The 25,708-nt window shown below is 44.1% G+C and overlaps 1 protein-coding gene and 2 non-coding genes across 23 annotated transcripts in view; all 3 read right to left on the reverse strand.

Moving 5' to 3' along the window:
- Positions 1 to 521: 521 nt before the first annotated feature.
- Positions 522 to 25,708, reverse strand: part of LOC110504100 (eukaryotic translation initiation factor 4 gamma 1) — a 72,833-nt gene continuing 47,646 nt past the window's right edge. For 20 of the 21 annotated variants that reach the window (XM_090218821.1, XM_090218819.1, XM_090218816.1 and 17 more), the window contains 24 exons: positions 23,161 to 23,277; positions 22,894 to 22,966; positions 21,746 to 22,627; positions 20,049 to 20,137; positions 19,443 to 19,629; positions 18,917 to 19,050; positions 16,810 to 16,968; positions 16,286 to 16,693; positions 15,940 to 16,086; positions 15,578 to 15,811; positions 15,359 to 15,463; positions 11,696 to 11,986; positions 11,191 to 11,314; positions 10,992 to 11,109; positions 5,165 to 5,400; positions 4,957 to 5,075; positions 4,434 to 4,606; positions 4,139 to 4,264; positions 3,965 to 4,046; positions 3,704 to 3,802; positions 2,917 to 3,057; positions 2,636 to 2,717; positions 2,175 to 2,315; positions 522 to 1,924 (listed from right to left, as the gene is read on the reverse strand). In XM_090218821.1, the coding sequence (XP_090074947.1) occupies positions 1,740 to 1,924; positions 2,175 to 2,315; positions 2,636 to 2,717; positions 2,917 to 3,057; positions 3,704 to 3,802; positions 3,965 to 4,046; positions 4,139 to 4,264; positions 4,434 to 4,606; positions 4,957 to 5,075; positions 5,165 to 5,400; positions 10,992 to 11,109; positions 11,191 to 11,314; positions 11,696 to 11,986; positions 15,359 to 15,463; positions 15,578 to 15,811; positions 15,940 to 16,086; positions 16,286 to 16,693; positions 16,810 to 16,968; positions 18,917 to 19,050; positions 19,443 to 19,629; positions 20,049 to 20,137; positions 21,746 to 22,627; positions 22,894 to 22,966; positions 23,161 to 23,277 (4,452 nt within the window). In that variant the 3' untranslated portion in view covers positions 522 to 1,739. Of the gene's footprint in view, positions 1,925 to 2,174; positions 2,316 to 2,635; positions 2,718 to 2,916; positions 3,058 to 3,703; positions 3,803 to 3,964; positions 4,047 to 4,138; positions 4,265 to 4,433; positions 4,607 to 4,956; positions 5,076 to 5,164; positions 5,401 to 10,991; positions 11,110 to 11,190; positions 11,315 to 11,695; positions 11,987 to 15,358; positions 15,464 to 15,577; positions 15,812 to 15,939; positions 16,087 to 16,285; positions 16,694 to 16,809; positions 16,969 to 18,916; positions 19,051 to 19,442; positions 19,630 to 20,048; positions 20,138 to 21,745; positions 22,628 to 22,893; positions 22,967 to 23,160; positions 23,278 to 23,963; positions 24,484 to 25,708 lie in introns of those variants that run through there. The other variant, XM_036961516.2, reaches the window with a different exon arrangement.
- Positions 16,186 to 16,239, reverse strand: LOC118944119 (small nucleolar RNA SNORD66). The gene has a single exon (XR_005039440.1). It is a non-coding gene; the product is annotated as a small nucleolar RNA SNORD66 (small nucleolar RNA).
- Positions 20,271 to 20,400, reverse strand: LOC118944118 (small nucleolar RNA SNORA17). The gene has a single exon (XR_005039439.1). It is a non-coding gene; the product is annotated as a small nucleolar RNA SNORA17 (small nucleolar RNA).

The raw sequence follows: 25,708 nt of genomic DNA on the forward strand, positions 1-25,708 counted from the left end.
ATCATGGCTGGTTGTAATACAGCCTTGAATTGAACCAGGGTCTGTAGTGAAGCCCTCTAGCACAGAAATGCAGTGCCTTAGACATTCCATTACTAACTAGGGTATGAGAGTGCTTACATCTTAGCTTTTTTTAAATGATTGTTTAGTGAACCTAAATCTCAAAACCCCTACTTAACAATACATTCAAAACTACAGCCCCATCCCATTAACCAGGTCCTTCTCTCAGTCCCCCCCCCAAAATATTGACAAAAAAAATATTTACAAAAAAAAACAGGCTCCTTTTCAGTGGTGGGCTGAGCCCCATCTACACAGATGGAACTTCTGCACGGTGGTGCCGCATTCTCGTATATAAATTGTGTCTCAGCCAATGCCCAGTCAGCTTACTCCTTCCACAAGACAATTAAGTACAATAGAGGCTTTGTTTCTTTGTATGGGGCAACCAAGTGAGGGCATGTAGGGGCAAAACATTTTGAAATCTTCCCCTCTCTGGATACCTTAAAAATATATCCTCCCCAGTGTTCTTATTTGCAATGTTCTTTATTATATTGTCCAGTTTCAGATATGAAAAGGATGCATTCATTTACTTAATTAAATACTTCATAAAGTAAATCAAAAACGTATTTACAAAATATTCAATTAAGTTGCAATCAATGACTTCAGGTGGATAATTACAAGCACCTTCTGCTAACAGAGAAGAATATAAATACATAGAACTGCCACTGTTTCTGAAAAAAAAATACATGGCTTGACAATAGCACTTCTTTTTTTGAAAAATAAAAACCAAAACTCCTGAAATGCATTTCCACTAGGCCTTAGGATACGTACTGTGAACATTCTTTATCTTCTTGAAATTCTTTTTTAAAGTTGATTTCTATATATACACACCTTTCAAGTTTTAAATTATGATTTTCTCTTTTAAAAAATCCCTATCCTTGCAAGGCCGTTCTCCCTTTCCAAACCCCCAGTCTAGGAGAAAAGAGGACAAATGGGGGTTGGCCGGCGTGGCCATGAGGAAGCATTGTGACCCCCAGCAGCAAAAGGTCCTTGTCCAACACCCCCCCCCCACCCCCCACCCTCGCCACCAATCCCAGGCCTTCCAGAGTCCATAGACATGAAGTTCAAAGGAGTCTCACAAAGACTGACTGGAACGTCCAAAGACCGTGAGCTCCAGAATGTCCACTTTTCTTTATATAGATTTTTCTTTTCTATAAAAGAGACACTCCAATCAAAAAGAAAGAGCTAATCGCTGACAGAGTCATATAGAATCATACATATGACATGGCCATCATGCCTCATTCAACACAATATATGATGTAATCAAAAATATATATGAGCAGCCTTTAGTTCGTCGTCTGTTGGGGATTTTGTTTTATTGTTTTGCTAAACATCATGACGTGTTGCTATGGCAACGTGACGCCTTTAAAACAAGGGCTAAAACCTCAAAAAACACTGAAGTAAACAGCCATCCCTACCACTTGTTGTAAAGCTTATCATTCTCTCGCAATTAGTTTCTCAATTTAGTTCAAAGACATTCGGCAGCGCAAAATAAAATAAAAGGGTTGCTTGTTTCGATATGTAGTAGAATCTCCCAGCTGATTATTTCCCTCACTTTTATTTTATTTTTTAATGCAGAAGGATTTTATTGATTCTAACAGCTCCATGCTCCTGAATAATTATCAACAGCATGTTGTCTTTCCTCCAAGTCCTCCCAGAGTCCAGGGGGTAGCGGTGAGCAGGTCCTAGCTGTTGTCAGACTCCTCGTCCTCGGCCTCACGGAGCCAGGTAAAGAAGGCAGTGACTGACTTCAGGGCCACACCCTTGCCCTGCATCTCAGCGGGGTCCTTGCTGGACTCCCACTTGTAGAAGGCCTGCTCTTTGATCACGTCTTCGTCGTACAGCGTGTCAAAGAACATCCGCAGCAGGTCTACAAGGAAAGAGGAAGAGAGCATGTCAACAATGTAAGAGAAAGGATTTCAATACACAATGTACACACAAATAACTCATCTAGGAGACAAATTGGTCAACCACACCCCTCTGTCAAATAACCCCTATGGAAAAAAGATAAAGGCTAACATTGGGAGACAAACAGGACAAATCTGAGTCTTCATGTAAAAAACTGCCAAAGAGATGTGACACAGAGGAGAGTGACTGAAGTCATTCTGTATCTCACTCACTGGCAGGCTGCTCCATCTCCACCATGAGGGCCTGCAAGGCGTAGAGAGCCTGTAGCTCCTTCTGCTCATCCTTCAGGTACTTGTGGAGCAGCTTGGCCCTCCGGGTGATCACCTTCGCATCCAACTTGTAAGGGTTCTCACCTGGGGGCAGAGATGGAGGGGTCAAAAACTATCTTTGCTAATTAAAAAAAAAAAATATTAGTCCACTATGTTTTGCATGTCAGCAGTCATGTTTTCAAGATATTAGACTTTCAAAAAGCAAAGTGTCACCGGCCACAACATCACGGTGATGCGTTTGGAGTGATCTGAACCACAATGTGCTGTGTTGGATATATTCCTTCTACCTTGTCCTTTCCAGCAACGGTACGGCCCTGCTAAGTTCTGTGAAAGGGGTATTCGAGTGGAAGAGTCCTGATAGTGTTGGATTGAGAGGTGGTAGCAATAAAGATAGGGAAACTCACACAGGATGGCCGACTGGCAGATGGCTGTCATGACTGCTCTGACAAACCCGTTGGAGGATATCTGTGTCTCGTCCAGGTTAGCCTAAAGAGGGAAGGCACAGTCACAACACATATCAGTGGGGTTGAGCAGTGGAATATACAGTAGGGACTAATATATATATATATAAAATAGTCTATATATATAATATATAAGAGTCTATTGGTAAAACTACTGCACAAGGAACCAATAGCAAAGCAAAATATTAATTGGGTGATGGGACACTCTCCCACTCACATCATACCTCGACCCAATCGTAGATCCTCTGGTTGTCAGCCTTGTCCTGTATGAGTCTGTCCAGCTGTTTGTTCAGCTCCTCTGAGCTCAGCTCTTTCTTACTGCTCTTCTCTGTCTCATCATCTCCTCCCAGGGTGAACTCCACATTCTGCATTCAGAGGGAACACACAGCAAGAGAGTGAAACTTCCCATCATTACTGTTAAGGGCTTTCCAGACAGGAGGCGATGGAGCGGAGCAAAGTTAGCCAAAATAGAGCAGATTCCTATTTTCTCCACCTCGGCTGAGCGGCTTTCACGTGCACAAGTACCGCAGATCACCAGGCCTAGAATAACGTTGCCTGCCTAGCTCCATTGAAAATGAATGGGCAACTCTGCTGCCGCTTCCTGTCTGGAAAGCCCTCAAAGCACTTTGGGAAACTGGATGCAAGTAAGACGAACACATTTGATTGATCTAAAAGGTAGACCCAGCCATATGACGTAGATGCAGAAAAGTCCCAGCTGTTTTGGTCCCCTGGCTATAATTCCCAGCTGTTTTGGTCCCCTAGCTGTAATTCCCAGCTGTTTTGGTCCCCTAGCTGTAATTGCCAGCTGTTTTGGTCCCCTGGCTGTAATTCCCAGCTGTTTTGGTCCACTGGCTCAGATACTGTGACTGTGTGAGAGCAAAGTTATTTTGCTGAGTCTACCTTTAATAATTGACTATTCTTTCATATTTGTCTCTCAGTGCAGTTTAAGGTCAATACTAAATGGTGCAGCTCCTTTCAATCCTTACAGGGTCATGATCTCTGACCGCTTACTTTTTCTGTCACAAACTTGTTGACGTCCTCATCCTCAGGCAGAAAGTCTTTCCAGCTAAGCCCCGCCTCCCTCCACATGGCGCCTGCCTTTTTACGGCTCTGAGGTAGACAGATACAAGTGGTTCCATTTCAAACACTTTGGATCCACAAACATGACATTTGCATTGGATTCAAACATCAAAGGTCATCTAGATGCCTGGATGGATAGTTATGAAAACAAAGCACCATCTCCTTTACAGGTTGGGTAGTGAGAGAACGTACCATTCCTCTGCAGAGTAGGGTGAGGATCTGAGCCAGCAGAACTCCAGCCGTCCCCTGAGGAACCAGGGGCTTGGATATCTCCCTGCAGAGTGATAGGTCAATTCTTAATATAGAGGATACTGACTGATTGAACAGAGTTATTAGTAGAGGCCTAGAATGAAGCCTGGGACTGACTTGAAGAGCGGTCCCATGGGGATGCCTCCTTCGTGGAGCATAGGGGTGATGAGCTCAGCCAGGTAGAGCCAGATGTGGGGGATGTCTATGGCCATGTCCTCCGCCACCTCCAGTATCTCCTGAAGCCTGTTGACACACACTCAAAATCAATCCCTCAGATTTATCAGACTTTATCTCGAAAATAAAAAAGTTGATATATTAGTGGTCCACTTCCACCCTTTTCACAATTTCAATGTTTCACAAGTCATTGGTATGCAGTGCTGTTCCACAGGTAGAAAACTCTGAGGTGACTGACCCTCTGTAGTACTGCTCTGTGGGCAGGGTGCCTGCCTTGTACAGCTGGTGCAGCAGCAGGCCGGTGCGTTCTCTGGCGATGGGGCTGCGCTCCAGAGTAGACTCCAGACCGCTCCTTACAAACACAAAGAGCAGCCGGGTGCTGTTCATCTCCACTACACACTGCAGCGCCTCCTATAGCGCCAGAGGGGAAACAAACAGGATTAAAAAGGTTAGTTTTACTCCTCTAAAGTAGGGCCGTGTTTCAGTAAAAACAGGTAAAACAGTTTGTTGTATATCCTTTACATGGTGTTATTGAACATGGCTTTCCATGTGGCCAACTAGCTACAGTATGTATCATTCAACTGTGTGACGTTGATATGGAGGTCCCACCAATGATCTGCATGGGTATAAGTGTGATGTACCTTCATGTCGTTGATGTGTAGGTCTCACCAATGATCTGCATGGGTATAAGTGTGATGTACCTTCATGTCGTTGATGTGTAGGTCTCACCAATGATCTGCATGGGTATAAGTGTGATGTACCTTCATGTCGTTGATGTGTAGGTACTCCTCTATGATAGCTGTGGCCTTCTTCTCCAGCTCTTCTTCCCTCAAGGAAGGTTTGGTCTGGGCAGGAGGTGTTGCAGCAGCTTCCCTCTTCACTGTGGCCCAAACAGAGAGAGAATGTCACACAGAAGTTACTCTCAAAATGTCTGCCTGAGAAATCCTTGCCTGACAAAGTTTTTCGTACCATTCTCTTTGCTCCTAGCTCGGTCTCTGGTGCCCCGGTCGTCGGTCATGCTGGCAACGCGGCGTATGGGATCAGAAGGGCCACGGTGCTCCTTCTCTCTGCGGTGCTCCTCCGTCTCCCTACTAAAGCTCCGCTTGGTGACCGGGTTCCTGTCGTCCCGCCGGCCGAAGCGGTCGTTGCTGCCACGGTCAAGACGTTCAAATTTGTCGCTGCCACGGTCCCGGCTCGAGCTGTTCCTGTTTGTGTTTAGGGGGGTAGACGCAAAGAGTCACAAGACCTTGATTCATATGAACCAATCAAACATTCTGCCCTGTGGTGATGTTCCAATTAAGTGATAATGCCCGAGAAGCCGGTGTTTGGAGTGTATATACACATGTATGTATAGAGACACATACAGTGCCTTGCGAAAGTATTCGGCCCCCTTGAACTTTGCGACCTTTTGCCACATTTCAGGCTTCAAACATAAAGATATAAAACTATTTTTTTGTGAAGAATCAACAACAAGTGGGACACAATCATGAAGTGGAACAACATTTATTGGATATTTCAAACTTTTTTAACAAATCAAAAACTGAAAAATTGGGCGTGCAAAATTATTCAGCCCCCTTAAGTTAATACTTTGTAGCGCCACCTTTTGCTGCGATTACAGCTGTAAGTCGCTTGGGGTATGTCTCTATCAGTTTTGCACATCGAGAGACTGAATTTTTTTCCCATTCCTCCTTGCAAAACAGCTCAAGCTCAGTGAGGTTGGATGGAGAGCATTTGTGAACAGCAGTTTTCAGTTCTTTCCACAGATTCTCGATTGGATTCAGGTCTGGACTTTGACTTGGCCATTCTAACACCTGGATATGTTTATGTTTGAACCATTCCATTGTAGATTTTGCTTTATGTTTTGGATCATTGTCTTGTTGGAAGACAAATCTCCGTCCCAGTCTCAGGTCTTTTGCAGACTCCATCAGGTTTTCTTCCAGAATGGTCCTGTATTTGGCTCCATCCATCTTCCCATCAATTTTAACCATCTTCCCTGTCCCCGCTGAAGAAAAGCAGGCCCAAACCATGATGCTGCCACCACCATGTTTGACAGTGGGGATGGTGTGTTCAGGGTGATGAGCTGTGTTGCTTTTACGCCAAACATAACGTTTTGCATTGTTGCCAAAAAGTTCAATTTTGGTTTCATCTGACCAGAGCACCTTCTTCCACATGTTTGGTGTGTCTCCCAGGTGGCTTGTGGCAAACTTTAAACGACACTTTTTATGGATATCTTTAAGAAATGGCTTTCTTCTTGCCACTCTTCCATAAAGGCCAGATTTGTGCAACATACGACTGATTGTTGTCCTATGGACAGAGTCTCCCACCTCAGCTGTAGATCTCTGCAGTTCATCCAGAGTGATCATGGGCCTCTTGGCTGCATCTCTGATCAGTCTTCTCCTTGTATGAGCTGAAAGTTTAGAGGGACGGCCAGGTCTTGGTAAATTTGCAGTGGTCTGATACTCCTTCCATTTAAATATTATCGCTTGCACAGTGCTTCTTGGGATGTTTAAAGCTTGGGAAATCTTTTTGTATCCAAATCCGGCTTTAAACTTCTTCCCAACAGTATCTCGGACCTGCCTGGTGTGTTCCTTGTTCTTCATGATGCTCTCTGCGCTTTTAGCGGACCTCTGAGACTATCACAGTGCAGGTGCATTTATACGGAGACTTGATTACACACAGGTGGATTGTATTTATCATCATTAGTCATTTAGGTCAACATTGGATCATTCAGAGATCCTCACTGAACTACTGGAGAGAGTTTGCTGCACTAAAAGTAAAGGGGCTGAATAATTTTGCACGCCCAGTTTTTGATTTGTTAAAAAAGTTTGAAATATCCAATAAATGTCGTTCCACTTCATGATTGTGTCCCACTTGTTGATTCTTCACAAAAAAATACATGTTTGAAGCCTGAAATGTGGCAAAAGGTCGCAAAGTTCAAGGGGGCCGAATACTTTCGCAAGGCACTGTATATGTATGTATATAGACACACAAAAAAAAAATATATATATATACACACACACACACACATACATATACACACACACACACATATATAAACATATAGACACACATATAGACAGATGTATACATACCCATACACACACACACACACGTATATATACACAATGTACAGAGACACAAATATATATCTATACACATTTCCATACATATATACACATACATAAATAGACAGACGTATACACACACACATACATACATACATACATACATACATACATACATACATACATACATACATATATATGTATATATTGTATACACACACACACACACACACACACACACACACACACACACACACATATATATACACATATACATATATACACACATACACTGCTCAAAAAAATAAAGGGAACACTTAAACACAATGTAACGCCAAGTCAAATCACACTTCTGTGAAATCAAACTGTCCACTTCGGAAGCAACACTGATTGACAATAAATTTCACATGCTGTTGTGCAAATGGAATAGACAACAGGTGGAAATTATAGGCAATTAGCAAAACACCCCCAATAAAGGAGTGGTTCTGCAGGTGGTGACCACAGACCACTTCTCAGTTCCTATGCTTCCTGGCTGATGTTTTGGTCACTTTTGAATGCTGGCGGTGCTTTCACTCTAGTGGTAGCATGAGACGGAGTCTACAACCCACACAAGTGGCTCAGGTAGTGCAGCTCATCCAGGATGGCACATCAATGCAAGCTGTGGCAAGAAGGTTTGCTGTGTCTGTCAGCGTAGTGTCCAGAGCATGGAGGCGCTACCAGGAGACAGGCCAGTACATCAGGAGTCGTGGAGGAGGCCGTAGGAGGGCAACAACCCAGCAGCAGGACTGCTACCTCCAGCCTTTGTGCAAAGAGGAGCACTGCCAGAGCCCTGCAAAATGACCTCCAGCAGGCCACAAATGTGCATGTGTCTGCTCAAACGGTCAGAAACGGACTCCATGAGGGTGGTATGAGGGCCCAACGTCCACAGGTGGGGGTTGGGCTTACAGCCCAACACCGTGCAGGACGTTTGGCATTTGCCAGAGAACACCAAGATTGGCAAAGTCGCCACTGGCGCCCTGTGCTCTTCACAGATGAAAGCAGGTTCACACTGAGCACGTGACAAACGTGACAGAGTCTGGAGACGCCGTGGAGAACGTTCTGCTGCCCGCAACATCCTCCAGCATGACCGGTTTGGCGGTGGGTCAGTCATGGTGTGGGGTGGCATTTCTTTGGGGGGCCGCACAGCCCTCCATGTGCTCGCCAGAGGTAGCCTGACTGCCATTAGGTACCGAGATGAGATCCTCAGACCCCTTGTGAGACGATATGCTGGTGCGGTTGGCCCTGGGTTCCTCCTAATGCAAGACAATGCTAGACCTCATGTGGCAGGAGTGTGTCAGCAGTTCCTGCAAGAGGAAGGCATTGATGCTATGGACTGGCCCGCCCGTTCCCCAGAACTGAATCCAATTGAGCTCATCTGGGACAACATGTCTCGCTCCATCCACCAACACCACAGACTGTCCAGGAGTTGGCGGATGCTTTAGTCCAGGTCTGGGAGGAGATCCCTCAGGAGACCGTCCGCCACCTCTTCGGGAGCATGCCCAGGCGTTGTAGGGAGGTCATACAGGCAAGTGGAGGCCACACACACTACTGAGCCTAATTTTGACTTGTTTCAAGGACATTACATCAAAGTTGGATCAGCCAGTTTTCCACTTTAATTTTGAGTGTGACTCCAAATCCAGACCTCCATGGGTTGATAAATGTCCTTAAGTCAAAATGAGGCTCAGTAGTGTGTGTGGCCTCCACGTCCTGGACAGTCTGTGGTATGTTGCTGGTATTTTGGCCCATTCCTCCATGCAGATCTCCTCTAGAGAAGTGATGTTTTGGGGCTGTTGCTGGGCAACACAGACTTTCAACTCCCTCCAAAGATTTTCTATGGGGTTGAGATCTGGAGACTGGCTAGGCCACTCCAGGACCTTGAAATGGTTCTTTAGAAGCCACTCCTTCGTTGCCCGGACAGTGTGTTTGGGATCATTGTCGTAGTGAAAGACCCAGGCACGTTTCATCTTCAATGCCCTTGCTGATGGAAGGAGTTTCTCACTCAAAATCTCACGATACATGGCCCCATTCATTCTTTCCTTTACACGGATCAGTCGTCCTGGTCCCTTTACAGAAAAACAACCCCAAAGCATGATGTTTCCACCCCCATGCTTCACAGTAGGTATGGTGTTCTTTGGATGCTACTCAGCATTCTTTGTCCTCCAAACATGACGAGTTGAGTTTACCAAAAAGTCCTATTTTGGTTTCATCTGACCATATGACATTCTCCCAATCTTCTTCTGGATCATCCAAATGCTCTCTAGCAAACTTCAGATGGGCCTGGACATGTACTGGCTTAAGCAGGGGGACACATCTGGCACTGCAGGATTTGAGTCCCTGGCGGCGTAGTGTGTTACTGATGGTAGGCTTTGTTAATTCGGTCCCAGCTCTCTGCAGGTCATTCACTAGGCCCCGTGTGGTTCTGGGATTTTTGCTCACTGTTCTTGTGATCCTTTTGACCCCACAGGGTGAGATCTTGCGTGGAGCCCCAGATCGAGGGAGATTATCAGTGGTCTTGTATGTCTTCTATTTCCTAATTATTTCTCCCACAGTTGATTTCTTCAAACCAAGCTGCTTACCTATTGCAGATTCAGTCTTCCCAGCCTGGTGCAGGTCTACAATTTTGTTTCTGGTGTCCTTTGACAGCTCTTTGGTCTTGGCCATAGTGGAGTTTGGAGTGTGACTGTTTGAGGTTGTGGACAGGTGTCTTTTATACTGATAACAAGTTCAAACAGGTGCCATTAATACAGGTAACGAGTGGAGGACAGAGGAGCCTCTTAAAGAGGAAGTTACAGGTCTGTGAGAGCCAGAAATCTTGCTTGTTTGTAGGTGACCAAATACTTATTTTCCACCATAATTTGCAAATAAATTCATAAAAAAATCCTACAAATGTGATTTTCTGGATTTTTCTCATTTTGTCTGTCATAGTTGAAGTGTACCTATGATGAACATTACAGGCCTCATCTTTTTAAGTGGGAGAACTTGCACAATTGGTGGCTGACTAAATACTTTTTTGCCCCACTATACACACACACACACCCCGAGGGCCGTCAAACCGTGACATATCCTCCAAACAGCGGCTTTGAGGGCATTATTACTTTTATACCAAGGGTTACCAACATATTAAAATAATGATTGACATATTGTCATTAAAAACTTTATTTTGATTAATTTATTCATACCATTTCATCCTTCCACAAGATATAGTCCCGACGAAAATCTAGGGTTGCTAAAGACGCGACCCAGTCGTTCAGTATTTTTGTTCTGTATCTATGGACACGACCCAGTCATTCGTTCTAAATGTTCCATTGCCATGCTGGCTGGCAACATTCTTATCCCTTGCTTGCTAGCTAGCCAACTACGGCTAACTTACTCGTGTCAAAAAGTGCAGCCAGAATAAAATGTGAGATAATGTCTAGATACGTTTTATAGTGGAGATTACTTGGCTGGGCTGATAAGACAGTGGATTGCGCAGACAGATGGAACAGAGTAAATAGGCATTTTAACATCATAGATTTACCCGGTGGCAACTTGTGGAATAGACACAGGCTGGAATGCGGTTTTAACCAATCAGCACTAGACCAACCCATTGTATATATTCACATCAGTAACTCTGACACATAGCTCTTTCTATCTGGGAGGTTTTCTATGTAAAGGACAGGTGTAGTCTGTTGTACTGGCTCAGTGGTGCTGACCTTAGAGGAACTCTTCTGTCCGAGTCCTGTGAGGGCCCTGAGGAGGAGGGCTGCTGTGGCTGCAGGGCTGAGAACCTGTTAAGGGTGCTGGTGGCTGGGCGGCCTCCTGACTCTGGGGCTATGAACACAAACACAGTTTGTTTTAAAATAGTCAGAGTATATTTTTTTTGGTGGTGTGTGTATTGGTAAGAGGACTTACTGGCTTCCCCGGCGGGTTTGGCTCCGGTGGTGCCCCCACTGCTGCCCTTGCCCCAACTGCCCCACATGCCCTTACCCCCGAGCTGGGGCGCCAGCAGCTGGTTGTTGAAGTCCAAAGCCCCAGGCTGCAGAGAAAGAGAGGTTAGAAACGTTACTGTTGAGGAAAGAAACTAGCAGAATTGTTGGAGGCAAAACATCTTGAGATCTGAGAAAGGTCTGAGGTTTCAAGTTACATAAGAAAGAAGATTGGAGGAGTCAGGAATGGTAGGGCCATAGCTCTAAATGGAGATTAAAGGTTAAGAAGTGTGTGCCATACTACAGAAGGAGTGGGTTTGGGGTTTCAGTTCAACAGATCAGAAGAGTTGGGAATGGTTGGGATGATAGAACTTTGCAATGGGGTTGAAGGTTAAGGAGGTGGGTGCTAGACTGCAAGTGGAGGGTGTTTCAGTCCTGAGTATGGGTCCACGATATGTGGCTGAGAATCCACAGCATGATGTATCACTGACCTTAGTGATCTTGCTGAGTCGGCTGGTGTCGATGGGTCTGCTCTTGGTGGAGATGGGAACTGTGTTCCAGCCCTCGTCCTGGGGCTGACTCCTCTGGCCCGACTGGGGGTGTTGGCCCCCGCGGTTCCCCTGATCTCTTCCTCCTCCTCCACCACGTCCTCCTCGGGTGTTCTGGTTGAGGAGTTGCTGCTGCACCTTGAGAACCTCCCTGTGCTCCTCCAGCTCTGCCTCCTTGTGGATCTGGTCTATGGTCTTGGGGCCCTGCTCTCCTCTCCTGGGGACCCACGTATTCTGAGAGGGGGAGTCAGTACAGTAGTATACTTTAACTGAGGAATGAGTTAGATGAAAAAGTCTGGCGTACTCTTAACACTCCATATCTCTCCGAGGCATAAGTCCCTTATATTAGGAGATCAATGGGTCACTTGACAACTATGCTATAGAAAGAGAGATGTCTTGCCCTACCTTGACACCGCTGTCAGCTTTTCCAGAGAAAGGAAACAAACTAGAGTGCCGTTTACTGGCAAAACAGGGGCCAGTGTGCTGACTGAGTGCAACTGGTCAGCTCTTATGAAACATCTCAACTGCTGCTTTGGTAAGACAATTACTGGGTCTGGAACCATAAAGATCCTATTACTAATTTTGTGGTGAACGTGTTGGAACCCTGTCTGAACATGGGTTCCAACACACACACCTACATGGCCTGTTGTTCAGGGATCAGACAGTGGAAGGACATCACAGCACTGCTCTCAACATACTGCAAGTCGCAGACAGAAACACATCGAGGCTGTGCAGGCATTTCTCCAGAAAGGTCCCTGGAGACTAAATTAGTTCAAGTAGAACAGTCTAGCATTGATGTTTTCCAGTAAACTGCATTATGGGAAACTTCAGACAAATACAGCTAATAGCACGGTACAAATACATGCACATCTAGACCTTAGAGGCCTAGGCTACAGATCGTTATTAACATACCTGCATGTCCTTAGTAACTAGTTATTTTCAAACAAAGTAAGACGTGCGTTTGTGAACCCCAAAGCCTGGTGAATGTATAGTGTGTGTATATATATATATATATATATTTTATATATATATATTTTTTTATATATATTTTTTTATATATATATATATATATATATTTTATATATATATAAAATATATATATATAAAATATATATATATAAAATATATATATATAAAATATATATATATATATATATATAAAAAAAAATATATATAAAAAAATATATATATATAAAATATATATAAAAAAAAAATATATATATATATATATAAAAAAAAATATATATAAAAAAAAAATATATATATATAAAAAAAATATATATGTATAAAAAAATATATATGTATAAAAAAATATATATGTATAAAAATATATATATGTATAAAAATATATATATGTATAAAAATATATATATGTATAAAAATATATATATATATATAAAAATATATATATATATATATAAAAATATATATATATATATATATATATATATATATATATATATAAAAATATATATATGTATATATATATATATATATATATATATAAAAATATATATATGTATATAAAAATATATATATGTATAAAAATATATATATATATATAAAAATATATATATATATATAAAAATATATATATATATATATATATATATATATATATTTTTATATATATATATATATATATATATATAAATATATATATGTATATATATATATATATATATATAAAAATGTATAAATATATATATAAAAATGTATAAAAATATATATATATATATATAAAAATGTATAAAAATATATATATATATATATATATATAAAAATGTATAAATATATATATAAAAATGTATAAAAATATATATATATGTATAAAAATATATATGTATAAATATATATATATATATATATATATATATAAATATATATATAAATATATATATAAATATATATATAAAAATATATATATGTATATAAAAATATATATATATATATAAAAATGTATAAAAATATATATATATGTATAAAAATATATATGTATAAATATATATATATATATAAAAATATATATATATATATATAAAAATATATATATATATGTATAAATATATATATATATATGTATAAATATATATATATATATATATATATATAAATATATATATATATATATATATATATATATATATATATATATATATATATATATATATATATATATATATATATATATATATATATATATATATATATATATATATATATATATATATATATAAAAATATATATATATAAAAATATATATATATATAAAAATATATATATATAAATAAAACACACACACACAGTGCCTTGCGAAAGTATTCGGCCCCCTTGAACTTTGCGACCTTTTGCCACATTTCAGGCTTCAAACATAAAGATATAAAACTGTATTTTTTTGTGAAGAATCAACAATTTTATATCTTTATGTTTGAAGCCTGAAATGTGGCAAAAGGTCGCAAAGTTCAAGGGGGCCGAATACTTTCGCAAGGCAATGTATATATAGAGATATAGATATATATATATATATATATAGAGATAGAGATATATATATACACACACACACAGAGACCAGGGTATTAGGAAATATCCACAGAATGTTTTTTCCCCAATACTGTCAATACCACTGAAACTATTTATTTTAAGTTAATTAATTAATTGGAATATTTGTAGCTACTTTCTAAGTAAATGCCTGCAGTGCAAGTTAGAAGATCACAATGTAATGACGAGATCAGTATTAAGCTAACATGTAGTCCTGGGAGTAACTGCAGCCCACGCCAGGTGAACTAGTTGCAGTAGGGAATTCACAACTAAATGTTTGCCAGCTAGATATCTTATAACTATTAAGTTAAGTGTGTAAAATGTGCTAAATTCTCTGCAGCTGTGCACTTAGCTAGATAACTTAGCACTAAGTTAGCAAACCAAGTGGTTAGCTTCTTGCAATCAAGCTCCTCAGAGAATCCCTTCCTGGATCAAGAGCTAATATTTGTTTTGCGCGATCAGCAAACTGTGTAGCATTTTTGAGTTACTTGTATAACTTTGAGTGGGATGTCTTTCCTGCAAAGTGTGTCAGAGACTGTATAAATCTTTTGCATGCGGTCGTTAGATTTCACATGTACTTGTTAGCATTGCTAACCTTGGAATTGAAAATAGCCCTCATGTTCAGTGCAGTTATTACCGAATATTCCGGTATGGCGCTAGGACAATCTGGATACTTCCCAAGCCTACTAGGCATCGATAAGTAGTTTGTGAGAACATCAAGGGACACATCCATTTAGAAGGGTGGTAAACATCTAGGTGGTGAATCACATGGAGAGGAGGGAGGGGTTACAGTAGTTTGGAGATGGGATTGGCTGCGGGGGTGCAGACTGACACATGCATGCATAGAGAGGGCTTGTAAAGGAAGTGAGACTAGAGGTCAGAGATGTGGTGTTAGGGGAGACTATTCTGTCTATGGTAGTTTGACCCATAGTGTTTACTGATAAGCTTGGATACATACCAATCACAGGACAAGGGTCAGTCAGTTTAGATATAGATGACCAAAAGATTTAGGTGAGGGGGCTGAAGCATTCCCCAGACACTGGTGGGTGGTGTGTGACGAGGTATTACCCTCCTGAGGTCCAGTACGTCCTGCAGCATGAAGCGGATTCTGGACGATGTCTTCTTCTCCTTGATGATCTTGTCTATCTGGACAAAGTACTGGTCCATACGAGGCTACAGAAAGACAGGCAGGTTAGTGTGTAAATCTATGTTTCTTAGAAATAATTTGGTGTAAGTGTTCTAAAGGATGCAGGGGTTGGTGTGTGTGTGACACTGGTTCAGCATTACCTTGGCCTTTTCAAAGTCCAGGTCCTTGCCTATAGTTGACAAGAGTCTACAGAGGCACTCTAGTGACTCCTCATCGTGGTTCTTCAGCAGCTTGACAATGCAGTCGTGCATGATGGCCTCCGTCAGCATCTTGAGCTTGAACAGCTCACCGATGAACTTTATGTTGCCTAGCGACCGCCGCCGTGCAATGTCTTTGGCCTCCTCCAACTCCGCCTTCAGGCGATCCTTCTCTTCCTTCAGACAGGAAGTGATGGAACAGAGGGAGCAATAGCAGATAGATGGTCAGCTAACTCCTACAGAAACCAAAACCAATTCAAAAAGTGAGAGACATTTGAATTGATCACTCAGAGCCCAGCTCGTACCATGGCTGCAGCGTCCAGCTCTTCTTGCTTTTTCTCAAAGATGACATCATCGTCCTTGTCCTTCTCAAACTCCTTCTGACAACGGTTCAGAAGCAGCTTGCGGAAATTCACAGTGACTCCCGGCTTGTCTGTGGTGGGGACTTTGAGCTGACGAGAGGAACAGAAAAAACAAGCATTTAGGCCACGGTTGGAGAGCTTTGCAGACGTCACAAAACATGAGTTAACGTGACGAGTGTAGTGGCACCACTCCACAAGTCAGCGGCCCAGACACATGGCACAGAATGGAGGTCATCACCGGAACAAGACCAGCACACTAGCCGTACACACACCCTTCAGAGTCACTCACCCCCATAAGGCAGCGGCACATGTTGGCGTAGGCCACAGAGAAGTTGGGTTCAGAAATGGCCTTCTCAAAGATCAGATCTATCACTCCCTTCAGCCTCTCCTCCGTATCGATGGTCAGCTCCTTGACCTGCTTCATTAGCTGTTGGAACATCTGAGGGGTCAGCTTGTTCAGGATACTACGGACCCTCTTAAACAGCTCATGGGTCTTGGCCTGTTCTGGGTTGTCGCTCTCCTCCTCAGGAGCCGCTTGCCCACTGGCAGCCTTCTTGACAGCGGGCTTCCAGGCATCCTCAGCCTTGTTGAGTTTCACGTCGTCCGTCAGAGACGAAGAGATGTTGATGATCCTCCTGGGCTCCTTACGCTGGCCCTGTTGGGAGCGACGCGGTCCTCCACCACCCATACCAGAGGGCTGGAGAGGAGGGAAGGAAAATAAATTCAGTCCACATTGTTTTAATATCTACCCTGAATTTCAGAATCAGAGTGTAGTCTGAGAAGATTGACAGCTAGTTTCCCATGCTAACTCACTGGTCCTCTGTGTCCACCTCCTCCACCACCACCACCTCCTCCTCCTCCTCCCCCCATTCCAGGCCTGCCCAGGTTGGCAAATGAGGGCGTGAAGTCAGTGCCCATGTTCATCCCCGGCAAACGGCTGGGGTCCAACTGGCGGAGAGGTGCCTTATTCGCCTGGAGAGAGAGGAAGTAGTACCAGGAAGAGCGAGAGAGAGAGGTAGTAGTACCAGGAAGAGCGAGAGGTAGTAGTACCAGGAAAAGAGAGCGAGAGGTAGTAGTACCAGGAAGAGAGAGCGAGAAGTAGTACCAGAAAGAGAGAGAGAGTAGTAGTACCAGGAAGAGAGGGAGAAGTAGTACCAGGAAGAGAGAGAGAGAAGTAGTACCAGGAAGAGAGAGAGAAGTAGTACCAGGAAGAGAGAGAGAGAAGTAGTACCAGGAAGAGAGAGAGAAGTAGTACCAGGAAGAGAGAGGGAGAAGTAGTACCAGAAAGAGAGGGAGAAGTAGTACCAGGAAGAGAGGGAGAAGTAGTACCAGAAAGAGAGCGAGAAGTAGTACCAGGAAGAGAGAGCGAGAAGTAGTACCAGGAAGAGAGGGAGAAGTAGTACCAGGAAGAGAGGGAGAAGTAGTACCAGAAAGAGAGAGGGAGAAGTAGTACCAGGAAGAGAGAGAGCAGTAGTACCAGGAAGAGAGAGCGAGAAGTAGTACCAGGAAGAGAGCGAGAAGTAGTATCAGAAAGAGAGAGGGAGAAGTAGTACCAGAAAGAGAGAGCGAGAAGTAGTACCAGGAAGAGAGAGCGAGAAGTAGTACCAGAAAGAGAAAGTAGTACCAGAAAGAGACAGCGAGAAGTAGTACCAGAAAGAGAGAGCGAGAAGTAGTACCAGGAAGAGAGAGGGAGAAGTAGTACCAGGAAGAGAGAGCGAGAAGTAGTACCAGGAAGAGAGAGCGAGAAGTAGTACCAGGAAGAGAGAGGGAGAAGTAGTACCAGGAAGAGAGAGCGAGAAGTAGTACCAGGGAGAGCGAGAAGTAGTACCAGGAAGAGAGGGAGAAGTAGTACCAGAAAGAGAGAGGGAGAAGTAGTACCAGGAAGAGAGAGAGCAGTAGTACCAGGAAGAGAGAGCGAGAAGTAGTACCAGGAAGAGAGAGCGAGTAGTAGTACCAGGAAGAGAGAGCGAGAAGTAGTACCAGGAAGAGAGAGCGAGAAGTAGTACCAGGAAGAGAGAGCGAGAAGTAGTACCAGGAAGAGAGGGAGAAGTAGTACCAGGAAGAGAGGGAGAAGTAGTACCAGGAAGAGAGAGAGAAGTAGTACCAGGAAGAGAGGGAGAAGTAGTACCAGGAAGAGAGGGAGAGAAGTAGTACCAGGAAGAGAGAGAGAGAAGTAGTACCAGGAAGAGAGAGAGAAGTAGTACCAGGAAGAGAGAGGGAGAAGTAGTACCAGGAAGAGAGAGGGAGAAGTAGTACCAGGAAGAGAGAGGGAGAAGTAGTACCAGGAAGAGAGGGAGAAGTAGTACCAGGAAGAGAGAGGGAGAAGTAGTACCAGGAAGAGAGAGGGAGAAGTAGTACCAGGAAGAGAGAGGGAGAAGTAGTACCAGGAAGAGAGAGAGAAGTAGTACCAGGAAGAGAGTGAGAAGTAGTACCAGGAAGAGAGGGAGAGAAGTAGTACCAGGAAGAGAGAGGGAGAAGTAGTACCAGGAAGAGAGAGAGAGAAGTAGTACCAGGAAGAGAGGGACAAGTAGTACCAGGAAGAGAGGGAGAAGTAGTACCAGGAAGAGAGGGAGAAGTAGTACCAGGAAGAGAGGGAGAAGTAGTACCAGGAAGAGAGGGAGAAGTAGTACCAGGAAGAGAGGGAGAAGTAGTACCAGAAAGAGAGGGAGAAGTAGTACCAGGAAGAGAGGGAGAAGTAGTACCAGAAAGAGAGCGAGAAGTAGTACCAGGAAGAGAGGGAGAAGTAGTACCAGGAAGAGAGGGAGAAGTAGTACCAGGAAGAGAGAGCGAGAATGATGGATACAAAGAAAGACAAAATAAATAACTGGTGAATAAAAGTGGTCCATCTGAATAAATACAATTATCGAATGGAGCGTGCAGTTGTTCCTCCAGTCCAGCAGGGGGCAGAGTTGTACTGTACCTTGTCCAGCACCACATCACTGATCTGAGGCAGGCCCACAGGCTTGGACATGGCAGCACTGATGAACTGGAAGCCGAGCAGGAAGTCCCTGTCATACCTCTTCTTCTCCTCTGGGTCTATAGGCCTACATAGTTCTGGAGGAGAGGAGGAACAAGGAATGATAGAGGAATCACATTATATAATGTGACTTTTCATCGGTATAGTCTAGGTTGGTAGAGTTGGGGTATTTAGTCTGGCATCCGAACTGAGTATCACTCAGTTTCACTTAAAAAGAAAATCATACATCGATGTCAAATGGGACTTTAGGACCCATGCTCTGACAAAGCATTTCCAAAAAAGTTAAACTTTGCATCCTCTTGACTGACAGTAAAGGCAGACCCTGTGAGATCAGGTGTAGAGAATAACATTTCTAAGTAAGTATATAAATGTTACACAGCCTCTTAGGGCCAAGGTTCAGAACCCATTCTCTTCTTAGGGCCAAGGTTCAGAACCCATTCTCTTCTTAGGGCCAAGGTTCAGAACCCACCCTCTTTGTACTGGTACTTCAGATCCCCGGGCTTGGGTTCAATGTTCTCTGCATCCAGTTTGTCCTCCTTCTCCTCCCACGTCTCATCTACCTCTGCGACGGCAGGGGTGGTGGCTGGGCGGGGCTCCTCGGTGTCAGAGGCAGAAGTGGGTGTGGCCTGCTCTGGCGGGCTCTGCACTACCTGCTCCTGGAAAGGGGGAGAGAAGAGAAGGGGGTGCGAGAGCGAGTGAGGTGCGTGAGAGAGTGTCAGAGGAGGAGAGTGTGCGAGAAACAGGGTGGGAAATGGATAGGGGGAGAGACCGAGGGAAAAAGAGGGGCGGTAGAGGAAAGAGTATTAGTCGATAAAACCAGGCATTCTTAATACTTTGATATGAACGGCGTGGGTGGCTCGTTTGATATGAACGGCGTGGGTGGCTCGTTTGATATGAACGGCGTGGGTGGCGCGTTTGATATGAACGGCGTGGGTGGCGCGTTTGATATGAACGGCGTGGGTGGCGCGTTTGATATGAACGGCGTGGGTGGCGCGTTTGATATGAACAGAGTGGGTGGTGTATTTGATATGAACAGAGTGGGTGGTGTATTTGATGTGTGTTTGTGTTAACAGACCTCCTTAAAGGCATCCAGGAGGTCTCCAACAGTCTCCTTCCTGTTCAGATCCTTCATCTTCCTCTTCTTCTTAGGCACAGAAACAGCAGCTACAAGCAGAACACCACCAACACAGTCAGACTAAACCTCTATGGACTGACACTCAATACCAATCCAACACACAAACTCAGAAATCAAAAGTTACCACATTGCCACCTATCCAAAGTTTTATTTTAATGGCTTTCTGTTGGCGCTATTATCATTCCAAGTACCCACTATTCTGTGTCCTCGGTGTAGACACAACCCTGTCACTCTCTGCCCCTCATGACACATGCTCGACAGACAGTCAGACTGCAGCGCCTCAAGGGGCAGATCCTCCTAACCAATGTCTTATCTTCACAAAGTGCCAAGGGGTAGGGTTAGGAATTAAGAAAGACAATGTGGTTGAATGACAGACAGATCGATCTAGATCAGTGGTCCCCAAACGTTTTATAGTCCCGTACACCTTCAAACATTTAACCTCCAGCTGCATACCCCCTCAGGTACCAGGGTCAGAGCACTTTCAAATGTTGTTTTTTGCCATCATTGTAAACCTGCCACACACACACATTATATGATACATTTATTAAACATAAGAATGAGTTTGTCACAACCTGGGTCATGGGAAGTGACAAAGAGCTCTTATAGAACCAGGGAACAAATACTAATCAATAATTTTGCTCTTTATTTAACCATCTTACATATAAAACCTTATTTGTTAATCAAAAATTGTGAAATAAACCACCACAGGTTAATGAGAAGAGTGTGCATGAAAGGACGCACATAACTCTGAAGTGCTGGGTTGTATTGGAGAGAATGTCAGTCTTAAAACAAATTCCACACAGTCTGTGCCTGTATTTACTTTTCATGCTAGTGAGGGCCGAGAATCCACTCTCACATAGGTACATGGTTGCAAAGTGCATCAGCGTCTTAATAGCAGTTTGCCAAGGCAGGATTACTCAGAAATCTGTCAGTGGCTTCTGATTAAATTTTCAGAGAATTTCGATGAGGCTCTCTCGTTCAGATAGCGTTAAGTGGACTGGAGGCAGGGCATGAAAGGGAAAATAAATCCAGTTGTTTGTGTCATCCATTTCAGGAAAGTACCTGCGTAATTGCGCACCCAACTCACTCAGGTGCTTCACATTTGACATTGTCCCTGTAGTGTCCAAAACATCTATCAAGTTGTCAGGCATTCCCTTGGCAGCAAGAGCCTTTCGGTGGATGCTGCTGTGTACCCAAGTGTCGTCGAGAGCAACTGCTTGCACGGGCATTACCACTCCACTATGTCTCCCTGTCATGGCTTTGCACCATCAGTACAGATACCAACATGAGCAGCAGCTACATTTGGCTACATACAGACCGTTAGTGGAATTCCCGCGAGAGAGTAACGGTTAATGTGATTGGGATGTAAATTATTTGACTAGGTTTCCTGTATTTGACATGTTATTTTGCTGAACACTACATGGTTTAACTTTATTTTTGGCAGTGAAACGAGAAGAAAAAAAAACAAATGTATAGCCCCGTTGGAAAATATAAATGGACTGTTTAAAAACGTGAATTAAAAAATAAAATAAAATTGTAATCACATTTTTATTTGGCGTCCCCCTGACGGCATTGCCCCAGTTTGGGAATACCTGATCTAGATAGAGAGAAATAGTGAGAGTCAGACTGATACAGACCTTGCATAGAATTCTCCCCGGGTGGGATGGTGTGCTGTGATGGTGAAGAGTCCATCTCGTCTTCAATTTGGCGAGGGGTTACCTCTGTAGTAATAGCAGTCTCAGCTAGGACCACGGGGGCAACGGTCGCCTGGACGACGGGGTCGGGATTTGCCGTGGCGGCGATAGGTGCGGGTGCCTCCCTCTGTAATGGGGTCACCTCAGGCTCAGCGATGGGGCTGAGGTCACACTCAGACAACTCTGCAGAAACCTTCTCAGGGTCCTGGGAGCTGGGGAGCGGCAGGCCGTTGGGCAGACGAAGCTCCTCTGGCTGGGCGATGGGAGACTCCAGCGGGGGTTCTGCTGCCTGGAGGGAGGGCATGGTGATGGACAGGGCTACTGGCTCCTCCTCTGGGAGTGGCTGGGTGGCAGACATACCGTTAGTGCTGCTGCTAGGGTTGGTCACTGGAGCAAGGGAAGGCTCAGGTTTAGATGATGTAGTCACTTCTCTAGCCTCCGTTACCTCTTTAATCTCTTTCTCCTTCACCTGCGCCTCCTTGGCGGCTGAGGGCTGCTCCTCAGCTGCAGGAGTGGGGCGGGGTTCAGGTAGGGGTGCAGGGTAAGCAGGCACTTTAGGGGGAGATAGGGCTGGAGCAGCGGCCGGGGCTGGTGCGTCCATCATGTCTGCAATGGGACACGTTGAGGGTGGGGGGGTGCCAGGGGCAGTAGTGTGGAGGGTGGTAGTTACCCGCGGGGATGTAGGTAGGTCCTGGGGTAAGGAAGGGGATTTACTGTCCGTGTCTGGGAGTTTGACCTCTGTAGGGGCAGTCTTGACCAGTTCAGGGGTTTTAGACAGGGCTGGGGGGCCAGTGATGAGTGTGGCTGCAGGTTTCCCTCTGTCATCTGACGAGGAAAAGAGATGCTTGAGGATGTGGTCGATAGTACTAATGTTAAAATTTACCCTCGTCATTTGATCATCTTTTGATAATTACCCACTTATTATCTATCCGTTATTGGATGGTCAAAATGCATGGGACCTTTCCAATGGAGCATTTTGTCGATGTGATTTATTCAAATTCACAAAAAATGACTTCTATGTACTGAATGTGAACCAATGAAAGACGGCCAGCTACATCCTTCAAGATCACCTGACCCCTCGGCCAACTCACCTGGTCTGACCACGACAGGTGTCACGTTCTCACCGTTGGCCTGGGCAACGGCTGGGCCCTCTGATCCAGATGACTAAAGGAGGGACAGAAGAACAACACCCAAACATTAGGGAATGCGAGAGGACACAACCATTTGACAGCCTTATGACAGGTTAGAAACAATGGATGGGCAGACATTTTGTTTTCATATTGGACAGCTACGTGACTGCATAGTAGCTAAAGGTGTGTAAAGGGATGATGGTTGGTGACGAGGGTACGGTAGCTCACCTCTGAAGAGTCGTCGTTCACCTGTGGGGGTGTGGGGGTGGTGCCACTGCGAGTGCCCCCTGACATAATCTCCTCAGTGATGTCTCTACCACCCTGGTTAGGGTCTCGTATTATGATCTATAGAGGACACAAGACAACAGTGAGGGATACAAGAATAACAATATAGAAAACAGGAGCAAGAGAACGCGTGAGAGCCTTAAAGAAAAACGTGTTATTTGCTCTTGGTTCATTCACTTTCTAAAGGAGGGAGAGCAAATAAGAGAGAAAGAGCGAGAGTAAAGTAGAGAGAGGGAGGAGAAAGCTGAAGAGAAGAGCCGTCACAACTGCCTTCTATGATGCTAGGCCCCGTTTCCAAAAGTATTGTTGTACTGTGGCCTAGCAGCGTCTTCTCATTCAGCAGAGCTACACTTCTCACATACTGACACAAGAAACACCAGCCCCACAACAGCTATGCAGCATGACAAAAATATTTCTACACAGACTGCTGCCTTGTTTTAGCGAATTCTTACCCAACAAAATTTGACAAACTCAACTTCAGCTGAACAAATTCCAGTGCATTTTCTTTTCTCTCTTTCCATATGATCACTCACACTACACCAAGAAAACTAACAAATTTTATGTTATTTAAAAGCACATCGTACAGTACTCCTTCAAACTTCTGAAAAATGGATTACTCACAAGGCGTGCCCTTACACAGAGCCACATGTTTTCTATCACAAACTCTCCTCTCTCTCTGTCACACACGAAGAGTTGTTAGCAACAGGCGTGAGACAGCACAGTCCCCCACTGGTAGAGTAATTTACCTGGCACACGGACAGGCTCCAGAGTCCTTAGCAGGCCTCTCTCATTCCGGGGCCGGAGTTGAGCTGTCGGCCTGGGAACACGCACGTAGCCTACTCCCTCAACAACTCAGTGAGCAAAGCCAACAGGGCAGAGCCTCGTTCCCAGCTCGCGCACACACGTATAGAGCGAGCGATAGAAGCCAGTGACTGGCCGTGTGGAGCTGCAGCACTGGAATGCAAGCGCCCCCGCCCACCGAACTACAGAGTCAAAGGGGGCCAAAGAGAGGGGGGAGAGGGAAGAGGGATTTCATGGAGAAAAATATATACAAAAATATAAAACTCAGCCAATAAGATCAGGCTAGTGCCAAAAAATGTATAAATACAAAATATATGTTCTCTCTCAGCTGCTTTTCTGTCATTCTGTGCACACACTCACTCCTAAATATTTCAGCCTCTTCCTGGGGGAGAGGGAGGGGCAGTGGGTGGAAGAGGGGAGACGGGGAATGCCACAGAAGCAGCAGCAGAGACAGCGAGAGAGAGAAGGGGAGGAGATAGGTCAGCCATTGTGCTTCCGGCTCAGAGGGGGAGGAGAATGGAAGCCACGTGGAGCTGAGCTATGTGCTGACATGTCCTTTCACTCCCCCTTCCTCTACCCAGAGACCAGAGAGAGTGAGGAGACCATTTTTTATGGAGAGCAGAGGAGGAGGAAAATACAGGCCAATGCACTGCTTGAAGGCAGTAGTTAACAAACAAAAAAAAATAGATACAGTTACAACACAGCTACGACTAAGTAGTCTGCTTAGTGCGGCTGAAAAACAGCTTTACACTTCATACTCTTTTGTCAGAATACCAGCAGACATGTTTGAAACCATATAGAAAGACAGCGTGACTCAGACAGACTGGCTGAAGCATGACTCACTGCGGGGCGTTCCGCTGCAGCGCTTCCTCTCCAGTCCCCCTGTCTACCATCCTCCTAGTGGGACTGGGAGTCTCTGAAGGACCTTGTGCAACGTGGGACAGGACAGCTTGGCCGGCCAAAGTCCACCACAGCAACCTCAGCCAGCTGCATGCTCCCACAGCCAGTGATAAATCAGCCAGACCCACCGTACCATACAGAGCACAGATACATTGGATTCTAGTCCAGCATACTGAACACAGATACTCAATTCGATAAACCTGGCACATCGTAGAAAACAGATGTGCTGCAGACTAGATCAGTCTACCATAGAGCACAGTCTAACCTGATCAGCCAGGTCCACTTTAGTCAGATCAGCACAGGGACAAATCAGTTCAGTCCAACAGAGTGCAGTAGAACAAAAGGAAAACTTGATCAGTAGTCTGCCATTGAGGTTCTAAGAAACCAAACCAGCCAAGTCCACCATAGACAGTAGGACTGGGAATTGCCAGGGACCTCACAATACAATATTATAACAATACTTAGGTACTGATACAATACGAATTGCGATTCTCACGATTATATATAGAGTCGTGGCCAAAAGTTGAGAATGACAAATATACATTTCCACAAAGTCTGCTGCCTCAGTTTATATGACGGCAATTTGCATATACTCCAGAATGTTATGAAGAGTGATTAGATGAATTGCAATTAACTGCAATGTCCCTCTTTGCCATGCAAACGAACTGAATCCCCCAAAAACATTTCCACTGCAATTCAGCCCTGCCACAAAAGGACCAGGTGACATGTCAGTGATTCTCTCACAGGTGTGTGTTGACGAGGACAAGGCTGGAGATCACTCTGTCATGCT

The sequence above is a fragment of the Oncorhynchus mykiss genome, chromosome 24 (assembly GCF_057628025.1).
Source record: "Oncorhynchus mykiss isolate SJ-2025 chromosome 24, ASM5762802v1, whole genome shotgun sequence".
NCBI lineage: Eukaryota > Metazoa > Chordata > Actinopteri > Salmoniformes > Salmonidae > Oncorhynchus > Oncorhynchus mykiss.